The sequence below is a fragment of the Callospermophilus lateralis genome, chromosome 5 (assembly GCF_048772815.1).
Source record: "Callospermophilus lateralis isolate mCalLat2 chromosome 5, mCalLat2.hap1, whole genome shotgun sequence".
In the NCBI taxonomy this organism is placed as follows: domain Eukaryota; kingdom Metazoa; phylum Chordata; class Mammalia; order Rodentia; family Sciuridae; genus Callospermophilus; species Callospermophilus lateralis.
This window is the reverse complement of record NC_135309.1, coordinates 59,734,600-59,760,253: the sequence shown is the minus strand read 5'-3', so window position 1 is coordinate 59,760,253 and position 25,654 is coordinate 59,734,600. Positions and strand designations below refer to the sequence as shown.

At 36.4% G+C, this 25,654-nt stretch overlaps 1 protein-coding gene across 1 annotated transcript in view; it reads right to left on the bottom strand.

Moving 5' to 3' along the window:
• The window catches only part of Megf10 (multiple EGF like domains 10), a 116,433-nt gene extending 108,041 nt beyond the window's left edge, over positions 1-8,392 (bottom strand). Inside the window, exons 1-3 of the mRNA XM_076855908.1 lie at positions 8,262-8,392; positions 1,394-1,495; positions 758-858 (exon numbers count right to left, since the gene is read on the bottom strand). Of these exons, the coding sequence (XP_076712023.1) occupies positions 758-858; positions 1,394-1,495; positions 8,262-8,377 (319 nt within the window). The 5' untranslated portion in view covers positions 8,378-8,392. The remainder of the gene's footprint in view (positions 1-757; positions 859-1,393; positions 1,496-8,261) is intronic.
• Between the last annotated feature and the right edge of the window lie 17,262 nt (positions 8,393-25,654).

Sequence of the window (25,654 nt, the reverse complement as noted above, 5' to 3'; positions counted from 1 at the left end):
GAACCTTGTCTCTATGCTAATCAACGTTAGTGTCTCCACTCAGAAAGTGGAGGTAGCCCTCTCGCTATATGTCAAGCCAAAAAATTTGAGTAAAATAGTTCTTGAGGATCTCTAAGAGACCTGTGCACAATAATAAGAAACCTCAACTGCAAACTGCATCCTTTATAATCTTCTAGGATTTTCCACATGTGTCATAAAATACCAAACCTCTCTCAGGACATCTCAGAATAAATTGGTGAGATGCAGAGTGGAGAAATGAGGGGAAATGACCCCAAAAATGAGGTTGTACTTTGTCACTCATACTTAGTTATTTCTTAATGTGAACACTCCCCTACATTTAATAACCCCCATCATTCTATGCACCAGAAAAGAATACATCAGCCTCCCAGAAGTTAACTGGGGTCAGCAGCAGCAAAATTAAGTCTCCGTTCTCTTCTGTGACCTAAGTGCAGTGACTTCTGACCAATTTCCAAAGAAACATTTATGGAAGAACTGCAAGGCCACATCCAACCTTGAATCATCTTTCTGCAAGAGCTGTTTTCTCTCCAAGCAATATTTATTTGAAGGCTTTTGATACCACAGGGGGATACAGTCGATGCTTCACTCCTTAGAGAAGCCAAGAAAGTAGCAATCAAGAGTGAAAGGGAATGTTCCCAATGCCCCATCTCCCCAGGCCTCCATCTCACTGTCACTGACAGAAGCAAACCAGCACTGAGAAAAGCAAGGGCATCTCATAAGGAATGAACGTCTTACTTACGGACACACATGTCCCTGCTTTCATAAAATCCAGGACAACACTGGGATTTGCGCCTATACATAGTTTTTTCCCCATGTCGATAGGCAGTCCGATAACTGATTCTATATAAAGAGAAAAAAAAAAAAATCACACGTTAGTTCTTTTGACCCACAATTTTGTCAGAATAAATTTCTATTTTAATAAAAAGAGCTCTTAAGTATAATAAAAGTAGGCAAAAAAAAGTACTTTCAAAAAATAAGAAGGGGGGCTGGGTTTGTGGCTCAGCGGTAGAGCGCGCACCTAGCTCATTCAATCCTTAGCACCACATAAAATAAAATAAAGGTATTGTGTCCAACTACAACTAAAAAACAAAACATTTTTTAAAAATTAGAAGAAACATAGAAAATTTGTCTTAACCTATTTTATGCTGACTCCAGAAAATTTTCTGAGATTATGTTGTGATTCCTTAAGTCAACCTGGTGGCATGGGCCACCTCTCTGTCTTCCTGTATCAGGAGCAAGGCTAGGACAATAGTAAGCCCTCCATAACTAGCCACTGAACGCATTGCTGTACGTTCTCAAGTAACTGATACCTTAGATGGTATCTGACTCCATTGCCAGATAGCCAAACTCATAAGCATATCTGAGTCTTCATTACCTGTGCCGTGTGCATTTAAACCAGTTTAGGATGTCAGTGCAGCTGGTGTAGTAAATCTGATCAAAGGGATGCGGGTATGACTCTTGCACAGTTACTGAATAGCTGGGGGGGAAAAAAAAGGAAAATAAAGTATCCATATTTTTTCCTTTTTACAATAATGACATAAGCCACACTATAAAACAATTGTAGGCTAAATTGTTTGCAACTCCATACTGACTTTTAACAGAGAAACTCTATATTTTCTTAGGTTTTTATTTGAACAAGAAGCCCCCAAAGACCAATATTAACAATATCTTTCAATGACAAGATTTCATTCTGTACATTTCAAAGGAAATCAACTTTTACTATTCACTATAAACCCGAATATTCACCAATTTAAAGAATTTCACTGTATTTTTTTTTTTTTTTTTTTTGTATTTAATTCCCTCCCCTTATCCCAGGGCTCCAGGGATAGCAAAGGCCTTCGACAAAAAAGTTTTTGATTTACTTCTGCATGCAGATAATAAGGTTAATCAGCAAAGAGACAATTCAAGTATTCATAACAGAGTATATTTGCTACTGATTCTGAAAAATCAGAAAGAACATTTTTCTCTGGTGGGAATTTGGAATAATTTGCTTTCATGTTCCTGTCCTACTTCTATTTCTCAGGCAGCAGAAGAGAATATACAACATCTAAATAAAAACTACAAAAAAAATTCTTTAAACTTGGCTCTAAACATATGTCTGAGACAATTAATCTGAAACAATCATACCAACAGCTTGTTGCTACTTAAACATTCTGTTTTCTGACACGTTTTCACTAACAGCTTCTTGTTAGAGTGAAAACATACAGTCTTGTCAGCTCCAAAATGTGAGTGGATTATTTCCATGAAATACAAAGAACATTCAATACTTGGTCCCATACTTCTTAATTTTAAAGTTTACTACATACTCAAGAGCTTAATGTCTCCCTACAAGAAAACCAGGAGAATTTTATTTTTGTAAACAATTTATTCTATTCGCTTTAAGTTTCTTAAAGATTTCCACTAAAGTCTTCATGCTAACAAACAAAATGGGCCACAATTACACACCCACTTGCAGCAAATCAATAGCTCAAGTTCATTAATAGGAACTATCCACTAGAGAAGGTATGGGGGGAATGAGGTTGAGATTTCAGCATGAAGAGTTCAGGTTAGACAAATGACAGAAACTTGTGATTTAAAAAGCTCTGTGGTGCTGGCCTCACAAACAATGGGTCTTCTTTCTGAAACTGGTTTCTGGTAGTTTTTATATAGTTAGGCTTCAGTAGGAGATATATGAAATAATCATACTATACATGTTTGTATATATTTCATTTTGGGGGATAATGCAATTTGATTTCTAGATAAATTCATGAATCTTTCACAAATGTTAGGCAAAAGAAAAGATCTTATTAAAAAGATCACTGGCTTGGAAGGTGAGGTCATAATCTGACCTGACACTAGGAACTGGATGACCTTCAACAGAAAACCTCACTTCCCTGGGTCTTAATTATCTCATCTTGACATAAAGAGGTCAGACAGTGTTGAAGATCCCTTCCCATTTGGAATCCTAAATTTCTAACATACAACCTATATTTCTACCCCACCAAAAGATCTTTGTTGCTACCTGTAAACATAGATTCACACGAGAATAGTTCGTACAACTGCCTGTATACTGTGATATAACTCATTTGGGGTAAAACAGGAGACCTCTGCTAAAATATTAATGTTCTTGTAATTGTTTCTCACAAGAAGCTATTGATATTTTCCTCAGATCCAAAGCAGTGTCCTGAAGTTCCAGTTGGTGCAATTCTAAGCCTTGCATGTCAATAGTTTTTTCTGACCTGGCCAGCTACTTATAGATAACTGAATCTTCAGACTAATTGTATCAACCTCTTTTGCATTAGTAGTGGTGAGTGAACAAATGTCTTCTATGTCTGGACCTGATGTATAGGTGCAGTCCTACCAGCAGGAAAGAGACTTCCCACCACTCTGAATGAATCTGGTGAAAAGCACTTCTTCCACCAGGCTGTGATTGAGCTGAACTCAATCAGTTTGTTGGATCTAGACCAGATAGAACATTCCCAGAAAGTTCCAAAGACTATATTATTATGTTCAGGTCTGTATGTCTTGGAAAGCAAAAGTAATCATTAACAAATGCATGCTGGCCAGTTCCATTTGAGATGGGTGGGGGAACTGATTCCATAATCAAACATGAAAAACATTTCCCTTCTACCAGCCATGAAGATTCCTTAAATAAGGGGAAATGTTCAGGTACATTAATTTCCTCATCTTGCCACTTGTTGCTCACTAACAACACACATTTCACAGGATGCCTCTCTGGTGTAGGACATAAACAGCTCTTCTCTATAAAATGTGGTCAAAGTATTTAGGATTCCAATTCAACAAATATTTATTGGACAACTTCTATGCAGTTCCTGCCCTCTGTGCGCTCTCCATCTTAAAGAGGTCAACACATAAAAGCTAAATGTAATATGATATGGTTTTCATAGAGAAATATATAAAGTTTGGGAAAATAGAAGTATAAAATTTACTATGCTTTGAGCATTTCTCCTTATTTTTGACTTTTTTCACTAAAATAAATTCAGAACTGACTGGATAGAAATTACTTAACATATTAATCAGGAACTGAAACTTCCACTTAAGTTTGTAGGAGAAGTGTGCCAAGTCTCTCCAACTTAAATTTCATTTCTGTTACTTTTTCATACATTCTTTTCTGTATAGAATTCTTTTCTTTCTCTTTCTCTATCTCTATCTCTCTCCCTTTCTTCATTTTTAAGGGTATTATACTGCAAAATTTGGAAAAAAAATTTAAGAAGCGGAGAACTCTATAACTTTTAAATAACCACCAATACTGTTTTGCTCTGCTTCTTCTTCTCTAGGGTTTTTCAGTTTTTAGTTTGAGGGTTTTACTTACATTTTTTTCCATATTGTAATCATGCCATGCCTATATTTTTGAAACTTGGCTACATCATAAGCATTTTTCATGTTAGTAAATATGGTCTTCAAATGATGATTGCCAAGTGTTCTGTAAGTGACTTTATCTAATTTGCTCAATACCCACCTATCATCAGGTAATTAGTTTGTCATTGTTCATGGGCCCACTTGCTGGAGGCCCTAAGTTTGCAGCATGAAGACAAATGTCTTTGATGCAGGCTGACCTCCTCTGATCATCACTGCTCTGGCCAGTGCCCGGCTACTATTTGAACTGAATTAGCTCCTCTGCTGACAGTGCAGGGAACTCCATGTTCTCCAGCAGCTGCTCCTCAAGTCATAAAGTGGGAAGACACCTTCCCACTGTCTAGTCTACTCTGGTTTTTGTGGTAAATGAGCTCCCAGCGCTAGTGAGTCAGCCTAGATTCAACACTAACACCAGAATAACCAGGCACCATCCTACCTCTATCACCTCTCAAATGTCACCATGTAAAACACTTAGAGTCTCTAAAGCAGACAGTGTGGAGCAAACTGGTGCAAAAGGAATCTGATCCCAATTCAGCACTATTTTCAGCATTAGAATGCAAAACTCCTTATCTCCTGGCTGTTTGTTGAATCTTCTCAAACACACTGAAAACATATCATCATCATGATTTTAACCTATTAAGTGTTATCCAGGAGAAACCCCAGCAAGATTTAATTTAAGGTCAAAAAATGGGGGTGGGGAGAAGCCATTACCACTTGGACACATTCCAAAGTGGTTAATTACATGTTATCTGCCTAAATTATCTTGTTACTTTAATCAGATATGGTAATAATCATCATTTCTTAGCTCACTTCAGTACTGCTGATTCTATTATTACCACTTCTGTATTAGTAATTGAACGTTTGGGCAAAGAGTGGTTTCTCTTTCTTAGTGCTTTTTTGAGAAGAATCCTCACTAGATAGAGGAGCTCCAATTCACAGAATAGAAAAAGAGGATGGGAAGGAGGAACAGAGAATTTCACACAATTATTCATTTTCCAAAAGGATGTTGTGCAGAATTCCTTTAATCACAAAAATGCCTGTGTATTTTTAATGATTTCATTTTCTTTCTTTTCATTTTATGCACAATTTCTTAGACTCACGATTGCCACATTCAAACAAGGCACAACTCTATTTGAAAATAAATATTCAGATATCAGTGGGGGTGCAACTAAAGGGCACTAATAGAAGCATTTTTGTTTGATGCTTCTCAAATTTAATGTGCAGACAAATCCCCAGGGGAGCTTGTTAAAATTCAGATTGTGACTCCATGGAGCTGGGGTGGGGCCCAGAGTGAGTTTCTCATGAGCTCAGGACCCAGGTCCACAGATCACACTGAGAAGCAAGGATCCGGGTGATTCCATGGCTCTGAACCATGGGGTACAGGTGACTTTTAAATAAAAAAGGCTACAATGACCCCCTACTATCAAGAATTGTATTCTTGGAGCTAATTTTCTCTCCTCATTTTAATTCAAGCCCATTTTGAAAATACAGAGCCTATCACCTGCACCTTTATTTGATCATTTTAATTTACCTTTGTATACCTTTTTCATTCCTTTAGAAACAATTCCACTTTCTTTTACCTTTTCTCTAGAAATCATTAGTCTTAAAAGAGGAACCTTATCAATAAGACTACAATTTGAATCCTTTCTAGCAGTCGTTTTAAAAACTCATTTCCCTATTTCTCCCCACTCAAAGAGAGAGTTTGCCTTAGTCAGTTGTGCAACTGCAGAATTATATGAAGTTTAAAGATTACTGTGCCCCTTGTCTATCTGTCATGATCTCTATACCCCATCCCAATGGATGTTTGTATTTGGTCATCTCATACACTACTAGGAAGTAGACTCACTCACATGGTAATTATATGTTCTGGAGAGAGGGAAGGATCAGTGGTAAACAGTTCTTATGTATTGACAGCCTTGGGCAAATGTTGAGCAAGGAATCAGTACACATTTTGTACCTATAAACAGGTACTAGATTATTTGAAGCCTTGGATTTTTTCCCTCCAATACTCTTTCCTTCAGAACCTATTTGTTCATATCTTATCATGTTGGCTGCTCCCATATCTACTATCCCAAACACTTCCAGGCCCATGACTCAAGCTGTTTTTTATGAACACAATATGGCAAAAACACACTCTCTTCCCTCTCAAACACGCTCTCCTTTTAGTTTTCCCTATGTGCAATGAACCTCTACTCTTTCACACAGTAGGTGCTGAATTCCGGCAGACCTCTTGCACATCCTGTAGTCAATGCATCATCAAGATCTGTTGATTCTTATTTCAGAACATCTCACAAACTTGACTTTTCCTGCTATCATCCTCTATGAAATTAAACAACCAGTAGTCTTTCCTTTTTCTAATTTGATATGTACCCACTTGTGTATTCATAAACTCATTTCTATTATTTTAATATTAATTGCATACTCTCTTCGTGAGATGTCTTAGGGGAGGTTCTGTAAAAATCATAAAGATAATTAATAGGCTGTTTTCCTCTTCAGTTCTACATAAAATAGTTAATATTACAAATATGTTATACACATATTTACAGCTTAACATTTCATAGTGATATATGACTTCATTGATGGAATGAGTAATTTTGTTTTTGTTGTCCTTATTGTAACACTATCAATGAGAGGAGGACCAGGCCTTACCAAAGAGTAATGCTATGAGGAAGGAACCAGAGATCCCAAAGAAGAACCACCACTGAAGTGCTAGAAGAACTTCTGGACTTTGGGCTTCCTAACAGCATGGACTTTGGGCTTCCTAACAGCATGACAACAGGTGAGCTCTGGTTTGCTAATTATGGTACTGAGGGTAACATGAAAACCAGACCAAGTGTTTGATGTAATTGTACTCCCAGCTAGTCAAATACATTTTACCCTTTAGTACTTTGCACCTTCAATTTGTTTGAAATGCTTGCATTCACATTGTTATTTTTAAATAAAAATAATTTCTTGGGAATAAAAGTAACATATAAGAACAGAGCAGACTCGATTTGTGCTACCAATCATGTTTGTCCTACATATCACCAATCACTTGTGTTATTTTTGGTTCCAAAAGGAAGGCAAGATCCCTGAGGTTGACTGGTTTTTGTGTTGTTGTTGTTTGTTTGTTTTTGTTTTAATTTTTGTTTTTTCACTCTTCTGTGTTTCCTACTGCAAATTGCAGAAACCTGGACACTGCAAATGTTGGGCAAATGTTGAGCAAGGAATCAGTACAAATTTTGTACCTATAAGCTGCTTTTCCCACAATGCATCCAATCTCCCCCTCCTCCAGCACTGTACTTGCTCTGGGCACAGTCCTAATGGTCCACAGCTACGGGTTTCAAGCTATCTTTGATTCCTAGATCTCTCCCAACCATTGCTATCCACTCATCTTTCAGCTCTTCAAGAACCATCTCAGGGGAAACTACCTCCATGAGCCTTGCCCCATCCTCCAAAACTGGGGTCTCTCTTTTTAAGCCATCAAAGGCACAATTTTTTTATCTCATACATTCCAACACTGTAGTGTTTTGTTCCCTGCTGCCTCACGCTGCTCCCTCATTGTTCCCAAGCATAGGCCCAGCTCTCCAAAATTACTGCAAAATAGATTCAGAGCAGGCAAGACCTTAGGGACTTCATTCTAATTGAGGTATTAATGTTTTCCCCGGGTCTTCAATTGCACCTGTATTAGAATCAGATCTATCAAGGGTTTTTTTTTCTACACAATATATATTCTATAAGACCAAAGTGAGTAATACTACTCAACCTATTAGATATGCCTAATGATTTTTACAGAAAAGCAATTTCACAGTCTCCTTGAATTCTAATTTTATATGTCAGAGTGATAATGATAATATACAGAGGAACTTCTGGGCAATTATTCCTCAGGCTGCTTTGAGAATGGTTACCTTTCCCAATGGCTGCACACATTAGGGTCTTCAAGATTCAGAGGCAATGCTGTCTTAATCCAGTGGCACAGCAGTAAACAGACAAGGCTCAGGCATGAATTCAAAGAAATAATCATTTTTTTTTCCTGAAGAACAACCTGCAAAAAAAAAAAAAAAAAAAAATAGAACTGCATTAAAATCATTAAAATCACCCAAACCGAATTCTTTTCAGTAGAGCAATCACTCAGTGCCAGTTGTCTCTAGGGCTGACACGTGCATAAAAGGCCATGTATTTAAATAGCCAGGGCACTAGATTTTGTGGTTCACAAAAGAGAGGTGTTTCTTATGTTGTGCAGAGTGCCTACGGAATTGTAAATCACTAAAATGTGCAAATCATCATTAATTACCACCACCACAAAAGACCTTCTCATCCACGCCAGCTGATTATTAAAGGAATCCACCAGAACAACACAGAGCTTCCAGATTCTCTCACCAAGCATATTCCCTTCTGGAAGAAGAAGGCCCACAGAGAAATCTGGCCTCATTTGTCCTAGAGAATAAATGATGAAACAGAAACTCCTTTGACTCCAAGAAAGGCACCTCTGGCTCAAGCTGAGAGTCATTCAATAATTCTTTCAACATGGACTGAATGCCTACCCAATCTTAGGTGCCATGAGAAACTGGTTACAAAATAGAACTAGTCCCCTTCCCTATCCTTTAAGATTCTTATAATGTATTGATTGTGACATAAATATCTTAAATGCATTGCTTCAGGTTCTCCATTTGCTGAAAAAAAAAAAAAACTATCTTACAGTGGTCTCTACAAAAATAAATAAATAGAAAAAAAAGTGTTTAGAGGTCCATGTTGGAAAAAACAAAGCTAAAGATCATAATCAAAAAACAAATGGCAACATATTTGGAAGCCTGGAAAACAGGTAAGCTGGCAAAAGAGAGGAAAAAGAAAAGGGAGAACGTTCCAGACAGAGAGATCCAGGGGTGAGGGAGGGCCAGGTGCATCTGGGGAACTCAAATCAATTCATAGCAAGAGAAAGGAGATAGTTGGAGAAGGAGACTAGGGGCATATCAGAGCAGGTCTTATAAGCCATTGTAAAATATGGAACTTCATCCCAGGATAACAGGAAGCTGGTAAAGGGTACTGAGTGACACTGGAAAGATGACTCTGGCTATAGGGGACGACTGTTAGAGGGAGTCAGGTCAGATGCCAGTGTGGCGAACCAGGAAGCAGAACTGGGCTGGCAGGGAGTTGAGTGACTCTAGGAGATTTTTAGAAGGTGGAATCCACAGGACTTGGCTACTAAATGCAAGACCAAGGGAAAAGAAAGACTTCTGGTTTAGTCCTGGTGGAGATGATCAGTTGTTCATTGAGATCGGAAGAACAAAACCCTCCTCCTCTGGGGAGGGAAGCTTCAAGTTCAGTGTTGGATGAATCAAGTTTGAGGTTTCTATGAGGTATTCCAGTAAAGCCACCTACAGGAATTTGGTGAATATCTACTATTTGCCAGGCACATGTATGTAACAATGGTAATATTATATGCACCTGGGAATCACAAGCATCTCTTCACCTCTTGGAAATTAACACTTGGAAGGAAAAGCTCAATTGTCACACTGTGTCATTGTAAAAATGGACATCAAATTAGAAATAGCTGATCCATTGACTAAATTTCAGAAAAAAAAAAAAAAAAAAGCTTTAACCTGTCTGTTGTGAAACTAATAACAATGAGGCAGATTATTTGATCCAAGCTATCATTTCCAGACTTTAATTTTCCATACCATGAAGTTAACAGTTCTTGGTATTTGAGAATCAAATGTATTAAATGATAACTTTTTATTTGAAAAGATAATATTAAATAAATAATAAATGAAAATGAAAGGGAAAAAAAAAACAACTAGGATGTAGTTTAGCCTTCAAATTCAGGGGGACAGATTGAACAAGGAAATAGTAAATAAATTCTCCAAGATCAAGACTGCAGAGAAAGGCAAGTATTTTAAATATGTTATGGCAAATTATTTATCTCTGACTCCACAAAGACTAAAGTAAGAGAAAGTGATTGGGAATAAAAAAGTATCTGAGTTTGTAAGATAATTTAAAAATAGTGTTAGTCATTAAGAGAAGTTGTGAAATCTTTAGGAAGCATATTCTAATGCAATATATAAAGCATAATTAGCCAAAATATGACTTATAACATAACTGCAATTATTGATATTTCTTACTGGCTTACATTAAAAAGTTGTAAAATCTGAACTTTAACATTATGTAACTAAAAAAGCTATTCCATCTAACTGGAATGAATTAAAAATGATGATGATGAGGAGGAGGAGAATGATAAATAATGGCTAACATTTCCTGGCTCATTATTGTGAGCTAGATACAGTACTGAGCTCCTCATGAACTATCTATTTAATCCTCACAGCTTGCCCCAAAATTAGGAGTTTTATTGTTCTCATTTTACAGCTGAACACATGTAATATACGCCTAGTGTTTCCCTCATCTGTCAGAAAAAGAAGACATTTATTATATTTGGTTGTAACAAATAAGCAGAGCAAATATCTCTCTGTCTCATAGCTTTTCTTTCCCAGGGTAAGCATTTTGTTTCAATGAAGTGTGAAATTCATATATTAACTTTCATTCTTTCCTCAAAGACAAAATGAAGGTTGGTGAGCAGTAATCTGCTATCTCCTCATAAACAATTACCCCAAATTGAAGAGTTTATTTCCTGAGTCACCATCTCAGATCAAACCATCCATTTACCAATTAGAAATGTTTAGTCTGTAAAGTTAGAAATTACCCCCAAGCAAATAAAACTGCCAAGGTAAACAATGAGACTGTGTGATCTCTCAATGTAAAAATTGTGAAACTAGACTTCCAGTTTCTCTTTTTGCTTTGCACCTGATGCAATGCTTGTGAAAGTGGGTGGCAGGAAAAAAGCAGAATTTGGTCACCTCCTCATTGCTTTTTAAATTCAGCATGTAGAAATGTCAAACTGCATCACAGGTGGCGTTTGTGCAAGGGAAGAGGTCAGTATGTTAAAAGATGTGTATGTGTGTGGTTACCTATGTAAATCTGGTCTCTTCATCCCCAAGCAGTTTATTAATTAAAATCAGAAAATTAACTGAGTTCTAGAACAACCTAAATTAGGGAATAAAATGTCAAAAGTAAAAGGAATGGCTAGATCAATATACAGGGATCAAGCAAACTCATGTAAGATGGTTAAAACTGAGAAAACAGTGCAAATGTTATAAACGTTGGAAAAAGAAGACATCTCACAAATATGTTAATAAACTATAACTATAGAAACACAACATTTCACTATAATAGAAAATGTGGATTCCCCTTTTGTTCCATATTGTTTAATGAAGGCTCTGATACGCAATCCAACCGTTAACAGAGCATTACATTGTACTCTATTTTATTTGTTGTCTTCTATAGGTGAGCATGCTTTTTCCTTTATGCCTGTTCTGGTGAAGGAAAAGTTGAATATGTTTTCCCCTATTTCTGTCTTCTATGCTTTCATATAATTTTCTACACTAGAGTGAAAATAAAAACAAAATATAATTTTTCAAAAATAGTATTATTTCAATTGGAAAAAAGCAACACAGTAGTAATGTGCTTCATTAAAAAGAAATATTTTGAATATATTCAAAACTCTAAATTGAATATTAAGATACCCTCACCCACCCGGTCTTCATCGTCAACTAACTTTCCTTATGATTCCATTTAACAAAAATTTAAATGTAAAAAAATATAAGTCATTTGCATGAACCCCCTAGTGCCAAACTTGATTGCATCCCAGATCATTCACTTAATTATTATGGAAAAATCAAAACAGAAAATCAGTACAACTGATTAGCATTGCTAAAGTGCTCCTATTAGAAGAGGAGACACAGCCTGCAGAGTTAACTCTTCCTGCCTTGCAGCTCCACTTGGAACACAGGCTTGCTTATCCCATCACAAAAGCCTCCATAATCAGGTTGAATAAAATCCTTACAATGGATGAGTCTGGGTACTCATAATAAACAGTATTTTCTTTATCAGCGTGTTAAGGAGAAATAAATAACAGGGCGTCTACTTACTAATTTATTTTGCAACAACAGAGGGATAAATGATTCTAGGCAATTCCTTTTGGGCTCTAAATTCGATTACCTTTCTAAAACCATTAATTGTACACTAGAAATAACTAGGGTCCCCACATCCAGTTTTTTTCTTAAGCTTATTACCTATCCCCACGATCTTCTCACAGTATTCTAGATTAAAACCAATTTCTTAATTAAGAATAGCCACTTTTCCACAATCAATTTTCCCCTCTGGATGCCAAGAGCCATCTATTCCACTTGGCCACTCTATCAGGCTAGCGAGGCTGTGCTACTTGCTTCTCCTCAAACGACTCAGACAGGCTGCCCAGGTGGGGCAGAAGGCAATGTGCTGTTCTTCCTGGGGCTTCGTGCCTGTGAACATGGTGTCCACAGTTCAGCTTCAGCATATTAATGATTAACTTTTTCTGATTGCCCGGAGAACACCCTCAGATGAGAACACCTAAGGAAATACAACTTTGCTGATAAAAGGAATCCTTGCGGCGCAGTCATGATTTGTATTTTCACCACTCAATGTGTGTCACTCAGCTTTGTGCTAACAAACCAATTGGCCTTATTGCTTTGGGTCTGAAGTGGCAGGTGCTCAGGTGGAGAAGGCCTGTTCACCTCATGGCCATTTGTGACAGAGAGAGGAAGGCATGAGGTCCCACTATCCCCTTTAAGAGCATACCTCCAGTGATCTAAAACCTCCTTCTAGGACCCACCTCTTAATGTTTCCACCAGCCCTTAACAGTACACACTGGGGAACAGCCTTTAACACATGCACCTTTGGGGAACATTTAAGATCTAAACTAGAGATTAGTCATTCTAACAGCACATTCCATTGCCCAAGCATGACTCTTCGTTTCAAGCAGTACATGTTTAATGGTTAATTTGAATTGTCAATTTGATTGGATTAAGCGATGCCTATGATTGAAAGGCTTCTGGGTGTGTCCAGTAGTGACTGGCAGATGAGAGAGCAAACTGAAGTGGAGACCCTCTCTAAGCATGAGCAGCACTGTCCAACAGGATGGTGGCTTGGATGGAATAAATGTTGGAAAAACAAGGAAGCAGCAGCAGATGCAAGCTTGATTCTTCTTGAACGGGTTCGAGATTGCTGCTGTAATCACCTGAGGATATCAGACTCTTGCTTCTTCACTTTTCCAAAGAGGACTCTGCCAGTGATTCTCCAGGGATTTTCCAGAAGCCTTCCATCTCAGACTAGGGTAGCATCATTGATCACTCTTGTTCTGGGGCTTCAGCCTCTTGGACTGCACAACTACTGGTTCCTCCATCTCTCCAGGATGCAGACAGCCACGGTGGACTATCCAGCTTCTGGCTGTGTAAGCCAATCTAATGAGTCCCCTTTTTATAATCATACTGTTGATTCTGTTCCTCTAGAGAACCCTGATTATATAACATGTGATTATATAGTTGTATAAACAAGACTCCCCAAATCCCTACACATTAGCATGAAGCAAGTGTTAAAGAATGGTTCTAGAATTTCTTGGGCAACTTTCCATCAAGCAAAAACCAGGCAAGGTGCTAATGATGTCTGGCATTGAGCTACCCTGAGAGAGCTCACAATCCCATACTGAAGACAGCTACAAACTGCATTTCAATACAGCATGATACACACTGTGATTAAGACCTAAATGGCTGCCGTGGGAACATAAGGATAAAGCCTCATCTATGTAATCAGCCAACCCCACAGTCATCATGTAGGTGGAGTTAAGGGATAGCCTGAAGAAGACCGTGGTGATCCATTTATCAACTTTAGAGATTATAATGTCCCTATGAATCCATCATTCACAACTTTGGGGAAAATCCACCAACAGTACTCATTAAAGATCTAAATGCGAGAAACTATGGGGACTATTGTGATTTACAAGCTTTGTCTCTGGCCTTAATAATTCAAAATCTACTGGGGAGAAAAATGATAAACAAAATATGAATATTTGCCAAATGAGTCAACTTCGAAATGACTTGCCAGGACTTTAAAAGGAACAAAAATCAACATGAGCATGAAGACTCATGAAAAAAGTTAAGCTTGAACCTAGGATTTAAAAAGAAAAAGAACTAGAAGTTCTTGAGTAGCACCTCACACATGTAATCTCACTAGTCCATAGAGTAAGATTCATTATCCCCATATGAGAACACTGAGACAAATAGGACAAAGTAGAGATTACAGCAAACCTGACTGACAGCTACAATATCTATGACCTATCCTTAACATCTGCCTGGATAAAAGGAAGTCTTTGGGTAAATGAAGACCTACCAGGGGTCACAAGGCAAAGAAAAACATATGAACCAAGACTTGGAGGTGGAGAGCAAAAGGTTTTGTTAGGGATTATGAAAAGCAATGTTAGAAAAGAAGGTAGTGCTCAGAGATGAAGGGTCAGTCTTAAGCTTTGGGCTTAAGATTAATTTATCCTGTCTGCAGTAGAATCTACTTGAAGTCTTTGAGCAGCAGAAGAAGAAAGAGAAGGAGGAGGAGAAACTGAGGGGAGGGAGTAGAAGAGGAGCAGGAAGAGAAGGAGATGTGGTTTGGGGAAATTTAACAAAGAATGTGCATAAAACCTCACTGAGGGACCAAATCCTTCAGAGACAAAGACTGTACAGAGGGGACTGCACTCAGGCGTGAAGTAGAAAAACCTTCCTAGACTGATAGCCTAAGGTATAGGAAGTATGTGAGAAAATAAAAGAAAGATAAGAAGAACTGGAAGAAATAATAGAAATTAGAGTTGCTATCAGATGAGCTGTCTGGGGTTAAGCTTTTCTGAATCCCAGTTTTATTTCCTAGGTTCAGTGCATCTCTTACTAGGCAAAAACCAAACAACAACAAAAAGAAAAAAGAAAAGGAAAATAGTCCTTCTGTAAAGCTTACTCATTCTCTCATGCTGTTCATAAACTATGCTCTACCACTAACTGTAACTATACCCTATTATTGTAGCTAGAGTCCAAGATGGCCTCCAGTGGTCCCTGCATTATGTAACTCTACTCACATTCAGTAGAGTAGACTTGCATAACCAATAAGGTATTGCAGAAATGACAGAGTAGAACTTCAAAGCCTAGGTCATAAAGATACTAGTTCCATTTTGTTTCTTAGATCTCCTTTCTGTGGGAGGTCATCTATCATTGCAAGGATTCTAGTGAAAGAGTCACATGATTGAGGAACTGAGACCTCCTGCAATAGTCATATTCATGATCCACTTTGGAAGCAGATCCTCCAGCCTCTGTAAAGTTCTTATTTCCTGCATACTGACTATAACCTCATGAGACCCTGAACCACAAGCATAACTATTCCCCAATGTTTAAGCCACTAAATTTTGAGGTAATGTTATGCAACAATTAAAAACCAATATACCTATATATAAGTATTTCCATAGCAAATTACTGTGTTTTACTTCCAACATATCATCCAATAATGCCCACCATTTTGTTAGCATTGTCAGTAGTGTATGACCACCTGCAATGATTCTGAAGTCTCTTCCCAACATTCTAAATCCTGGCAAGAGCCCATCATCTTCTAATTACAGTTTGTTATTTTGTGCCTAGAGGCATGACCTCATCAATGCCTGTGTTTGAGGCACATCTGCTGTTTTTTTACACAAAGCACTGTCCTACATTGTTCTGCCATTTATCTTTAACCATTTAGCATGTGTCTGTTCACAAGAATTGACCTACCTTATAATAACTTGGAGAGTTAATCATGTATTTTGTGCTACAGATTATTTATAGAACATTAAATAATTGATTCCAAGCTCTTCTCTGAGTTACTTTTTCATCTACTAATAAATGTTCCTTTTATCTTCCTGCATTTGAAGTCATTTTCTATGATTATCCCTGATTAAACAAATATAAAAAATTTAATAGTAAGGGCCTTTAACACCCTACTTTCAGAATTGGATAGATCACCCAGACCAAAAAATCAACAAAGAAATGACAGAGTTAAACTGCATCCTAGACCAAACAGATCTAAAGCATATCTACAGAACAATCCACCCAACACCTAAAGAATATATGTTCTTGGGCTGGGTTTGTGGCTCAGTGATAGAATGCTTGCCTCTCACAAGTGAGACCCTGGGTTCAATCTTCAGCACCACATAAAAATAAATAAGTAAAAATAAAGATACTGTGTCCATCTACAACTAAAACAAATTTTAAAAATGAACATACATTCTTAATGGCACATGGAATATTCTCCAAGACAGATAGTATATTAGGCTACAGAACAATTCTCAAAAATATATTTTTTTTTTTTAAATTCTGGGCCCCGGAGATACAGCTAAGTGGTAGAGTGCTTGCCTAGCACACATTAAGCCCTAGGTTTGATTATCAGCACCATCTCCCCTCCCCCTGAAAAAAAAATTAGTTAAAATTGTATCTTTTCTGGTCACATTGTGGTAAAACCAGGAACCAAAAAATAAGAAAAACTTTGGAACCTATGCGAATACATGGAAATTAAAAATATTAACTCTTAAATAATCAGTGTCTCAAGAAGACAATTAAGTAGAAAATGGAAAAATTTCTTGAACCAAAGGAAAACAGAAACAGAATGTACCAAAGCTTATGGAAAAAAGCAAAAGTATAACTGAAAGAAAAGTGTATAGCAATCAATGCCAACATCAAAAAAGTATAAAGATCTCAAATAAACAACATATCACTGTGCCTGAAGTAGCTGGAAACCCAAGAGCAAACCAAACCCAAAATTAGTAGAAGAGAATAATAAAGATCAGAAGAGAAATAAATGAAATAAAGAAAAAAAACAGTTGAAAACATCAACAAAATGAAGAGCTGGTTCTTCAAAAAGATAAACAAAATTGACAAACTCTTACTAGACTAGGAAAAAGCCTAAAAATTCAAATCAGAAATGAAAAAGAAGTCATTACAACTGACACCATAGAAATACAAAGGATTACAAAAAAAATTATTATAAACAACTATATGGAACAAATTTGGTAACCTAGAAGAAAAGCAAAAATTATGGGACACTTCTTACCAAGACTGAACCATGAAGAAATAGAATACCTGAACAGATTAATAATGCAGAATGAGGTTGAAACAGTAATTAAAATTCTCCCATCAAAGAACAGTCCAGGGTCAGAAGACTTCACTACTGAATTCTACCAAAAGTTAAAAAAAAAAAAAAAAAAAAAAAAAAAACTAATGCCAATTCTTAAATGATTCCAAAAGATGAAAAGGAAGGAATTCTTCCAAACTCACTCTCTGAGGAAAGCACTGCACTAATACCAAAACCAAACAAGGACACAACAAAGAAAGAAAGCCACAGGCCAATATCCCTGATGAATAGAGATGCAAAAATTCTCAACAAAACAGTAAACAACAAAATCCAATAGCACATTAAAAAGATTATTCATGGGACTGGAGTTGTGGCTCAGTGGTAGAGCACTTGCCTGGCACATGTGAGGCCCTGGGTTCGATCCTCAGCACTGCATATAAATAAATAAACAAATAAAATAAAAGATCTATTTAAACTAAAAAAAATTTTAAAAATATACTATTCATTATGATCAAGTGGGATTCATCCTAAAATACAAGAATTTTCAAAATAATCAATGAATGTGATACATCACAGAAATATACATCAAGAAGAACAACAACAAAAAAAAATTATCATCTCAATAGATATAGAAAAGGCATTTGATAAAATGCAACATCACTTCACCATGAAAATTCTGAACCAATTAGGTATTGGAGGACATAATACAGACCACATAATGAGCCAATAGCTAACATCTTACTGGAATGGGGGAAAGGTAAAGGTTTTCTCACTTTAATTTCTTTTATTGAATGCAGCACTGGAAGTCTCAGCCAGAGCAATCAGGAAAAAAACAGAAAAAATTAAAGGGCATTGGAATCAAAAGTAGGAAGTCAAATTGTCACTGTTTGCAGGTGACATGATCTTATGCAAAGATCCCCAAAGACTCCACCAAAATATTATTAAATTTAATAAACAAATTCAGCCAATATGAAGAATACAAAATCAATACACAAAAATCAGTAGCATTGCAATATGACCAAAGACAATTATCTGAAATAGAAACCAAGAAAGCAACTCCATTTACAATAGTCGCAAAAAAATAAAATAAAATACTTACTAACAAGTTTGATAAAAGAAATTAAAGATCTCTACAATAAAAATAATAAAATGATGATGAAAGAAATTGAAGAAGTCTTGAAGAAGTGGAAAGCATTCCATGTTCATGGATTGAAAGAATCAATATTATAAAAATGGCCATACTACCCAAAGCTATTTATGGATTCAATATAATCCCTATCAAAATACTAATGATAATCTTCACAGAACTAAACTAGGGAAAACAATTTAAAATTTATATGGAACCAAAAGAAAAAAAAACCTAATAGCTAATGTCATCTTAAGCATAAAGAACAAAGCAAGAGGCACTATACTATCTGACTTCAAAACAAACTATAAGAACTACAGTAATCAAAACAGCATGGTAGCATGGTACTGACATAATAACAGACATATCCACCAATGGAACAGAAGAAAGTCAAGAAGTAAACCCACAAATGTATAGCAAAGTTTCAGCAAAGTGCTAAGAACTTTTACTAGAGAAAGGACAGACTTTTCAATAAATCATGCTGGGAAAATTGAATACCCATGTGCAGAATAATAAAGTAAAAATGAATTAAAGACTTTAAGTGTGAAGCCTGAAGCTATGAAACTACTAGAAGAAAACAAAAGGGAAATGTTTCAGGACATTGAGACGGGCAAAAAAATTTTAGAAGAGTCCCAAAGCACAGGAAACAAAAGCCAAAACAGACCAATGAGATTACATCAAACTAAAAAACTTCTGCATAGCAAAATGAAAAATCAACAGAGCAGAGACAACCTACAGATGGGAGAAAATATTTGCAAATAGTGTTTCTGGATGAAATAACAGAAGCTCCATGTGAAGAAGATAGATCATGACCACAGAGCTAGTTTGTGGGTGGCCCAACACTAGAGCATAGAACTCAGGTCCCTTCACTTCCACTCAAATTAACTCTCCATCAGAAAAAACAGTCATTGTCTTTCTAAAATAACAGTCCCTCTTGTATTATAATAACAACTGTTTCTTAAAATATAAATTCATTAAATGTTAGATTCTTCAAGTGACTGAACTACTTACTGGTCAAAACTGAAAATGTGAGTTATAAAGTATTTCCACATTTATACTGTACAGATGTCTCAAATAATCAATGACTGGTGATTCTGCCACCATTCTTCCCAGTGGACACTTTTCAACCACTAATCTAGACCAGGATATAGAGCAACCACAGTTATCTCTTTCAGCAGGCGTTGCCAAAAAGGAATCTGAACATTTTTATACTTGTGGTTTGGAGCCCACATGGTGAAAAGCTTTGAAGATTTGAGGCCAAAAATGCAAGGAAACTGCTGAGAAAGTGTACATAGGCAAAAGAATGTAATTATTTAAAGCTGAATTTGGTTAGGACATTCAAGAAAAATGCTTAGGCAGCCTCTTCTCCCATCTCTGCTTCTTTACTAAACACACATATATATATGCAAACATAAAGAGCCACAACCCAAACCCCAACTTTATGACCCTTAAAATAGGGCTTTGTTTTAGTAGATAAAATGCCACATGCTGAATTAGCAGCACCACTTCCTGTGGTATCCAGACAGCTCTTTCATTCAAGAATTGACCCTGTCTGACCCCAAGTAATAGTTGGAGAACAACCTCATATTGATGGGGAAATTAAAAGCTATTCTCTATACTACTTCCTTCATTTACATTATCTGTAATTCTCTCTTCTGATTGCCCTGTGACTTCTGAAGTATCCTCTTTTCAATTTTAGTGAAAATCAGGAACTAGAAGCCATGGAACAGGAGGGTGTGGTGATAGGGGTAAATTCTGGTCTGGTTCAGCATCAAACTGATCTTTGTCAGACCAGTTACTCCCTCTCTTCATTATTTTTCTTTCAGAAACATCAACAAGGAAAGCATTTTCAATGGCAAGTAAACTTTTAATGAGAGTTGTTTTTTCCCTTTGCCTAAAATCTAATGCCTAAAATTCATTGACTTCAATGTTAATATACCTTATATATTAATATAGCAATAAGTTGGCCTAATACTCTAATTTCACAGATAATGATACTGTGATCTAGAGATTCAGTGTATGTACAAGGTCACAAAGCTATTTCTTAAAGAGCTTTTTTTTACCCTGACATTGGGCCAAAATTTAAGATCCTGTCAGTTTGTCTTGTCCAATAATATGAATTGCTACACATAAAAATAATAAAGACACAATTACTTTTTTTTCTATGGCTGATGCAGTTCTTTAAATAGAGTACAAATATAGAAATAATGAGCCCCGGGGTGCTTATAAAAGTTTAACACTGAAAAATTGATTAGATGGCCAAAGACTTTAATAAGGCAACTTGTGAATGCTCCTTTTCATTCCTAAAATGAGGAGTTTGCAGTGAATTATATCTACCCAATCTATGTTCAAAGGAGCAAATAAGATGGGCATGAAAGTAGTTTTGCTAATAGCCACATGAAGGAGTTGATGGGAGGGAAACTGACACAACCCAATTTCCTCAGAGTAATGATGCTATTTCAGCTCTCTGCAGTATCCTCAATACCTAGAACAGCACCTGTCAGAGAAGTCAGCAAGTGAATGAATGTTATGTAAAGAACATAAAGCATAGAGCAAAGTCAAGTATGTGGACTTGAACAATGAACACAAGGAAAACAACAGAAGAAAGAGATTTGAGACAAGATTTGGAATTAATGAATTGGGCAAATAGTCTGTTGTAAATGTGCATTTTGAGTCTCAAGCTTTTTAGGTATCGGTAATTTCTATGTACCATGATGCAGTTGTGCATCTCATAAGTACCTTTAAAATGTGCCTCTTTTTTATTTTTTAATAGTTCTGGGGGAGGGCTTTGAGTTTGTTTATTTGTTTTAAATTGGGAATAATTTTACAAGTTTTATGGACTCATTGGCATTTTAGTTTTTCCTCCATCATTGTTAGCCAATTATACTTGATCTGCCTACTGGAAATATTTTTCTTAGCTTATTTTTCATGTGTAATGAAAGCATGTTCAAGTCAATTTTCCAGTGGCAAAATTGTTGAAGAGTTCTCTCTCACTTCATGTATTTATAAGCCTTGTACATCATAAGATGATCTTACAACTTTTAAAAAAATAATAATTTGGCAATTTCATCTGTTTTCTGAAGTTCGGGGCCTACTTAGTACATTTTAAGCTGTTCAACGCTTTTATAATTGAGCAAAAAAAAATAAAATAAAATAAAAAATTTCCTTTGGTTTGGTTGGGTATTCCTGAAAAGGTCATGAAGTTTGTATCTCTTAGTTTGTTGTGTTTTGTTTTGTTTTTCATTGTAAAGATAGATTTGGTATCCTAGTCAGCTTGGATCACTATAACAAAACGCCATAAACTAGGTGATTTAAACACAACAGAAATTTATTTCTCAAAGATCTGGAGGCTAGAAAATCAAGTTCAAGATACTAGCACATTCAGTGTCTGAGGAGGGTCTTTTTCCTATTTCCTAGACGGTGCCTAGCAGTATCCTCAAGTAGCCTTCTGGGGTCTCCAATTCCATTTACTGATTCCTTTACCAATAGCACGGTTTTAAAAAGCAGTGGCTAGAAACACTAACTTTGACTAGTTTTTTTCAGTTTGATCAATTCATCCTTTTTATCAATCAAATTCCAAATTTGATTGATATACTACCACCAATTCTTCAAAAACAAAAAAATCACAGCATCACATTCTCCTGCTTAAAAGTTTTTGAACTGGGCATGATGGCACATGTCTGTCACCCCAGTGACTTTGGAAGCTGAGGGACGAGGATCTCAAGGATCACAAGCTCAAAGACAACCTCAGCAACTTAGCAAGACCCTAAGCAACTTAGCGAGACCCTGTCTTAAAATAAAAAAATCAGGCTGGGATTGTGGCTCAGTGGTTAAGCATCCCTGGGTTCAATTCTTTGTACAAAAAAAAAAAGCTTTTGAGAGCTTGCCTTTGAGGTCAAGTCCAAACTGGTACTAAAGATCAAGATGATCGGAGTCTGCCTCATAATTCAGCAGACTCTCACACAGACCCTCACTGAAACAATTCTCAGGTACTTGAATTACCTAAAATATTTTAGGTTTCCATTTTCTGTTTTTGCCCATGCTATCCCTTTTGCTTTGGAATGCCCTTAACTATCTGGTCAATGTGATTCTCACTTATCCTTCAAGGGTCAAATGTCACTTCCCTTTAGCTGGGCTGACATGACATCCTTCTTTGCTCCCATATCACTCTGGAACGTCCCGAGTGTAGATGATGCATTGTTTGTCAGAGTAGCAGCACACACTGTCTCATTCATCTTTTTGTCCACTAGCTGGTGCACTCCTTAATGTCAGAATGGCACACTGTTCATCTCGACATGTTCCTGGTACATGTGAAAAGCTCAATAATATTTCTTAACTTCTAATGAATGAGTGATGAATGAAACATAGGAAAAATAAAGCTCAGGATGTGCAAATCAGTTCTGGATTGAAATTTTTTTTCAATATAAAAAAGGAAGAAATGAAAAGTCAAGATTATTCCATTTGACGGCTAAACTATAGAAATGCAGTGAAAAATTCTAGAGTTGAAACAAAATGACTGCAATGCTAGTGATCATAAATATATAAAAAACAATGAAAGTTTTTCTTGGAAAATATTTGTTTTAACTGGAGAAAAATTTATGTAGTCTGAAGAAAAGGTTTAGACTCTTCTAGGACTTAATTAATAATTGTTCTATAAATTCATTTATAAACTGAAGCATTTCTTCTTGTGGACATTCCTCCAACCTTAGTGTCTCTATTGCCTTTGGTCATGATTCCTGTGGGCTTGAGGTTTGTCTCAGTTGGGGGCAAGAGGAAGTGACCATGAGCCATACATTTGGGGGCAGCTAAAGGAGCATCCTGTGAGCCTGCTGAGAGTGAGGAAATAGCAGCAGGAAGCAAGAAAGACAACCTGCAGGAAGAGGGATAGTCATTCGCTGTGCTAAGAATTTTTTGACATATTGCATCCATTGCTAAAAAGCATGATTCCCGGGGTCTGTCTGAGTGACCTGGCAGAGGAACCATTTCAGCAAACTTCATCAGGAAAGCAATGTCTGAGAGAATCCAGAATGAACTTTCAAGAATTCCAGATTATGACAGTTGATAGCAACTGAGGAGGGCTGTCCACTTCAGGGTGTTCATGAAGTATCAACACAATTTAATACAAATGCAGCTTAGAAATAGGAATCATTTTATTATAAAGTGATTTAAAATCTATACTTAAAGACTGAAAGGAAAAGGAAAAGATTCATATCTCTGTAAGGCTTAATTTTGAGAAGTAGTTAAAGTATAGGATGATCTCTGATAAAAGTCACATTGTGACTGAAAGTAAAAAAATATTTTAATGGACCCCAAATGTATATAAACATTTGTACATCACCCAAAGAAGGCAAGAATTCTCTTCATGCACAGGTAGGCATAAATATTAACAACAAAGAAATAAACTTAATGTTACTATCAAAATAATTACAGTTTCCATGGGGGAAAGGCACTTTTACTCTTAGGCAGTTAAAGCGCAATCTGAACCAAGGCAGCTGAAGGTCTGTGAACTGAAACTGTGAGTTGTGAACTTGCCAAGACCACAGGCTTTTGAACAATGGACATTTTCCTTGAACTCTTTTCTTCCATTCTTGTCCTTACCAAATGTCATTTCCCTTTTGTCTTTATTATAAATGCTCTGCTTTTCCTCAACTCAGGTATTTTTTATTTCCAAATCTCTAATGGCAGCATCTTTACTTTATTGTACATACTGGAAACTACAGGTAGCTCAAAAAGGGACCCCATCACACTGGGTACATTCATTTCCTTCTTACAGAGAATCAGCCCCCATAAACTATATTACTGTAATTTGTTCAAGTTTTTAAGCTTCCCAATCATTTAACTTAAAGGGGGAAATAAAATCTAATGGGTTTAAACTATACACAAAGCCTATCTCAATTAAGGGTCTATGGAGGATGGAAATAGTGTTCAGCCTGAAATATATATTTCCTGCCCTGCTAATTTGACACAGTTTAGGATTTGTTTCTGTGATTCCCTCAGGTCAACATATAAGCCTCCCCTAATTGTTTTGAAATGCAAACATCATATAAGCTCCATGTCAACTTCTTTCTCTCTTTGCAATAATTTGTTCTATCATTCCATATCTAGTTAATAATGTGTTCGAAGCACAAGTAAAAATATTCCTTAGACTTTTTACTAGAAACTACAGATAAATCTTTAATGGAACCAATTTTCCACATCCTTCATCTAATATCTGATACCTGCATGTTACTTGGGGCTGCTGGTCATCTTTCTCTTTATAATTATTAACACACATAAATGATACAAATTGATGTGTTTCACTCTGACATTTCCATATATGTACAAATCATGCTTTTATCACGTCCACCCTATCTTCTATTGTCTTTTGCACCCCCCTTGTATCTCTCCTCCCAGTACCCTTCTTTTCCCCCTAAGATTCCCATAGTTCCTTTTCTACTTCCAGATGACTTTTTTAGTTCCACATATGAGAGAAAACACGTGATACTTGTCTTTCTCCTTCTGACTTATTTGCTTAATTAACATAACATCTTACAGTTCCATCCATTTTCCTGTAAATGACATGATTTTCTTCTTTATGGTTGAATAAAACTATATATATATATATATAAAAAATATTTTCTTTATCCATAAATCTTTTAACAGGCATCTAAGCTGACTCCATATTTTAGTTATTGAGAACAGTGCTGCAATAAACATAGGTATGCAGGTATTCTTTGATATGTTGGCTTCATTTCCTTTAGATAAATATCCAGGAGTGATATAGGTGGATCATATAGGAGTTCTATTTTTAGTTTTTTGAGGAACCTCCACACTGTTTTTCATAGTGGCTGTACAAATTTACATTCCCACCAATAGTATAGAAGAATTCCTTTTTCTCCATATCCTTGGTAGCATTTTTTAAAAAATTATAGCCATTATGAGATGGAATCTCAATATAGTTTTGATTTGTATTTCCCTAATGGATAAAGATATTTAGCATCTTTTCATATATTTATTGATCATTTGTACTTCGTTTTTTTCCGCCAGTACTGGCAATTAAAGCCAGGGGCCCTCTGCCACTGAGCTATAGCCCCAGTCCTTTTTATTTCATTTTGAGACAGGGTCTCACTAAGTTGCTGAGGATCTCACTAAGTTTCTGAGGCTAGCCTTGAACTTAGATCCTCCAGTCTCTGCCTC